The 5000-nt window shown below is 47.8% G+C and overlaps 1 protein-coding gene across 1 annotated transcript in view; it reads left to right on the top strand.

The window, feature by feature from the left end:
• Positions 1-5000, top strand: part of LOC112220687 (CUB and sushi domain-containing protein 2-like) — a 927456-nt gene that overhangs the window by 919134 nt on the left and 3322 nt on the right. The window contains 2 exon segments of the mRNA XM_042295064.1: positions 2794-2920; positions 4057-4234. Of these exon segments, the coding sequence (XP_042150998.1) occupies positions 2794-2920; positions 4057-4216 (287 nt within the window). The 3' untranslated portion in view covers positions 4217-4234.

The following is a 5000-nucleotide window of genomic DNA, read 5'->3' as shown; positions in this document are numbered from 1 at the left end:
GATATGACCTGGGACTGCGGGGTAACCTGATATGACCTTGGATGACAGGGTAACCTGATATGACCTGGGACGGCAGGGTAACCTGATATGACCTGGGATGACAGGGTAACCTGATATGACCTGGGACGGCAGGGTAACCTGATATGACCTGGGACGGCAGGGCAACCTGATATGGCCTGGGACGACAGGGTAACCTGATATGACCTGGGACGGCAGAGTAACCTGATATGACCTGGGACTGTGGGGTAACCTGATATGACCTTGGATGACAGGGTAACCTGATATGACCTGGGACGGCAGGGTAACCTGATATGACCTGGGATGACAGGGTAACCTGATATGACCTGGGACGGCAGGGTAACCTGAAATGACCTGGGACGGCAGGGTAACCTGATATGACCTGGGACGACAGGGTATTCTGATATGACCTGTGACGGCAGGGTAACCTGATATGACCTGGGACGGCAGGGTATTCTGACATGATCTGGGACAGCAGGGTAACCTGATATGATCTGGGACAGCAGTGTAACCTGATATGACCTGGGACAGCAGGGTAACCTGATATGACCTGGGACGACAGGGTAACCTGATATGACCTGGGACGACAGGGTAACCTGATATGACCTGGGACGACAGGGTATTCTGACATGACCTAGGACGGCAGGGTAATCTGATATGATCTGGGACAGCAGGGTAACCTGATATGACCTGGGACGACAGGGTAACCTGATATGACCTGGGACAGCAGGGTAACCTGATATGACCTGGGACGGCAGGGTAACCTGATATGACCTGGGACGGCAGGGTAACCTGATATGACCTGGGATGACAGGGTAACCTGATATGACCTGGGACGGCAGGGTAACCTGATATGACCTGGGACGGCAGGGTAACCTGATATGACCTAGGACGGCAGGGTAACCTGATATGACCTGGGACGACAGGGTAACATGATATGACCTGGGACGGCAGGGTAACCTGATATGACCTGGGACGGCAGGGTAACCTGATATGACCTGGGACGGCAGGGTAACCTGATATGACCTGGGACGGCAGGGTAACCTGATATGACCTGGGACGGCAGGGTAACCTGATATGACCTGGGACGGCAGGGTAACCTGATATGACCTGGGACGGCAGGGTAACCTGATATGACCTGGGACTGACGGGGTAACCTGATATGACTGATATGACCTGGGATGACAGGGTAACCTGATATGACCTGGGACGGCAGGGTAACCTGATATGACCTGGGACGACAGGGTATTCTGATATGACCTGTGACGGCAGGGTAACCTGACATGACCTGGGACGGCATGGTAATCTGATATGATCTGGGACAGCAGGGTAACCTGATATGATCTGGGACGGCAGGGTAACCTGATATGACCTGGGACTGCGGGGTAACCTGATATGACCTTGGATGACAGGGTAACCTGATATGACCTGGGACGGCAGGGTAACCTGATATGACCTGGGATGACAGGGTAACCTGATATGACCTGGGACGGCAGGGTAACCTGAAATGACCTGGGACGGCAGGGTAACCTGATATGACCTGGGACGACAGGGTATTCTGATATGACCTGTGACGGCAGGGTAACCTGACATGACCTGGGACGGCATGGTAATCTGATATGATCTGGGACAGCAGGGTAACCTGATATGATCTGGGACAGCAGGGTAATCTGATATGACCTGGGACGGCAGGTGCTCAGGACTGTGTGCTTCTCTTCACTCTGTGGGGTTTTGGTAGGCTGCCACTTCCCAATTCTGTGTGATTTTGGTTGGCCGCCGCTTCCCAACTCTGTGGGGTTTTGGTTGGCCACGGCTTCCCAACTCTGTGGGGTTTTGGTTTGCCACGGCTTCCCAACTCTGTGGGGTTTTGGTTTGCCACGGCTTCCCAACTCTGTGGGGTTTTGGTTGACCACCGCATCCCAACTCTGTGGGGTTTTGGTTGACCACCGCATCCCAACTCTGTGGGGTTTTGGTTGGCCGCCGCTTCCCAACTCCGTGGGGTTTTGGTTGGCCACCGCTTCCCAGCCTAATTAATTGAGTTCATTCTTTTTAGTCGTTGGGACTTTATTGGCGCTCTGTTGGCATCCACTCTCAGGTGGGCCATCTCTCTCTTGTTGTCGTTGGATACACACGCGCCGCCCTAAATTGAAAATGAATCTGAAATGACTTCTTCGCTGTCGGGCCTTGAAGTCATTAATTAAAACCCATTGTTGGAATAATGGAATTTGACGTTCCCAGGAACCAGGCTTGTCCGATGAGTCTAGTGGAAACACTGAAAATTGAGCCCCCTTTGCAACTTTCTCTCTAGATTAACCAATCATTTAATGGAAAATTGTCTTGTTTTTTCTGTGTCGTTGATTTTTAATTGGCTTGGACGTCTGTCACGTCTAAGTTGTTTATTAACAGATATTAGCTTGTTCTATTTTTTTGTTGTTGTTTGTCATAGTTGGTTTCATCCTAGTTGTTCCATGGTTGAGTCACTGTATTGTGTATTTTGTATTTTATTGTGTTTTGAATACCTAGCTTGTCATGTGTCATACATCTTCCTATTTTCTGTCTTGAAATCCCAGTGAGCAAAACTAAAATCACATCTTTTCAACCTGTTTTGCTCTCTGGGATCATCCTATTTGCCTCATGGTAGTGATTGTATTGTATATTGAATGTTATATATATATATTTATAGGTTATTTTTATGGTATTTGAACTGTTCTCTCTCTCTCTCTCTCTGTCTCTGTCTCTCTCTCTTTCTCTCTCTCTCTTTCCCCCCTCCCCCAGAGAGTTTAGACAGGAGCAGGGAGAACCCCCACTTCCCCCCCAACAGCAGTTCAGTTGCAGCAGCCATCTTAGTGCCGTTCATAGCCATGATCATCGCAGGCTTCGCTCTGTACCTCTACAAACACAGGTACCCTCTATACCTCTACAAACACAGGTACCCTCTATACCTCTACAAACACAGGTACCCTCTATATCTATACAAACACAGGTACCCTCTATACCTCTACAAACACAGGTACCCTCTATACCTCTACAAACACAGGTACCCTCTATACCTCTACAAACACAGGTACCCTCTAGACCTCTACAAACACAGGTACCCTCTATACCTCTACAAACACAGGTACCCTCTACACCTCTACAAACACAGGTAGCCTCTATACCTCTACAAATACAGGTACCCTCTATACCTCTACAAACACAGGTACCCTCTATACCTCTACAAACACAGGTACCCTCTACACCTCTACAAACACAGGTACCCTCTGTACCTCTACAAACACAGGTACCCTCTGTACCTCTACAAACACAGGTACCCTCTATACCTTTACAAACACAGGTACCCTATGATACAATATACTGACCCTCTAACCTCTACAAACACAGGTACCCTCTAACCTCTACAAACACTGGTACCCTCTAACCTCTACAAACACAGGTACCCTCTAACCTCTACAACCACAGGTACCCTCTAACCTCTACAAACACAGGTACCCTCTAACCTCTACAAACACAGGTACCCTCTAACCTCTACAAACACTGGTACCCTCTAACCTCTACAAACACAGGTACCCTCTAACCTCTACAAACACTGGTACCCTCTAACCTCTACAAACACAGGTACCCTCTAACCTCTACAAACACAGGTACCCTCTAACCTCTACAAACACAGGTACTAACCTCTACAAACACAACACCTCTACAAACACAGGTACCTCTACAAACCCAGGTCTAACCTCTACAAACACTGGTACCCTCTAACCTCTACAAACACTGGTACCCTCTAACCTCTACAAACACAGGTACCCTCTAACCTCTACAAACACAGGTACCCTCTAACCTCTACAAACACAGGTACCCTCTAACCTCTACAAACACTGGTACCCTCTAACCTCTACAAACACAGGTACCCTCTAACCTCTACAAACACAGGTACCCTCTGTACCTCTACAAACACAGGTCTCATATGATACAATATATTGACCCTCTATATCTATATGAACACAGGTCTCATCTCTCTCTCTCTCTCTCTCTCTCTCTCAGGAGAAGACCTAAGGTACTGTTTAACGGCTATGCAGGCCATGAGAACACGAACGGTAGAGCTACGTTTGAGAACCCCATGTACGACCGCAACATCCAGCCCACCGACATCCTGGCCAACGAGACAGAATTTACAGTCAGCACAGTGTGCACGGCGGTATAGCCACTGTTTCCTCCAGAGGTGAGAGAGAGTGTGTGTCTGTCTGTGTGTGTCTGTGTGTGTCTGTGTGTGTGTGTGTGTGTGTGTGTGTGTGTGTGTGTGTGTGTGTGTGTGTGTGTGTGTGTGTGTGTGTGTGTGTGTGTGTGTGTGTGTGTGTGTGTGTGTGTGTGTGACCAGCACGGTGTGAGAATTCAACCACTTAACATTAAAAAGACCATAGAGACCAAAAAAAGACCATAGAGTTGATTTGAATTTTTTAAAATCAGCTCTGTACGTAGAGACCAACATTGTGTGCAGGCTTTTGTTCCATCCTAACACATCTGACTCATTCCTAGTAAAGGAATCATTGTATGCCTCTGAATCAGTTCATACTAAACTGACAACGATCATAGAGCCATGTGACAGACGTAGTCCTACAGAATACACACACAGTACCAGTCAAAAGTTTGGATACACACTATTCCCTATATACCAGAGCCCTATTCCCTATATAGTGGTACTACTATAGACCAGAGCCCTATTCCCTATATAGTGGTACTACTATAGACCAGAGCCCTATTAACCAATATAGTGGTACTACTATAGACCAGAGCCCTATTCCCTATATAGTGGTACTACTATAGACCAGAGCCCTATTCCCTATATAGTGGTACTACTATAGACCCGAGCCCTATTCCCTATATAGTGGTACTACTATAGACCAGAGCCCTATTCCCTATATAGTGGTACTACTATAGACCAGAGCCCTATTCCCTATATAGTGCACTACTATAGACCAGAGCCCTAT

The sequence above is a fragment of the Oncorhynchus tshawytscha genome, linkage group LG13 (assembly GCF_018296145.1).
Source record: "Oncorhynchus tshawytscha isolate Ot180627B linkage group LG13, Otsh_v2.0, whole genome shotgun sequence".
Taxonomy (NCBI): Eukaryota; Metazoa; Chordata; class Actinopteri; order Salmoniformes; family Salmonidae; genus Oncorhynchus; species Oncorhynchus tshawytscha.
The sequence above is the reverse complement of the archived record's forward strand: the minus strand, read 5'-3'. Positions and strand labels throughout refer to the sequence as shown.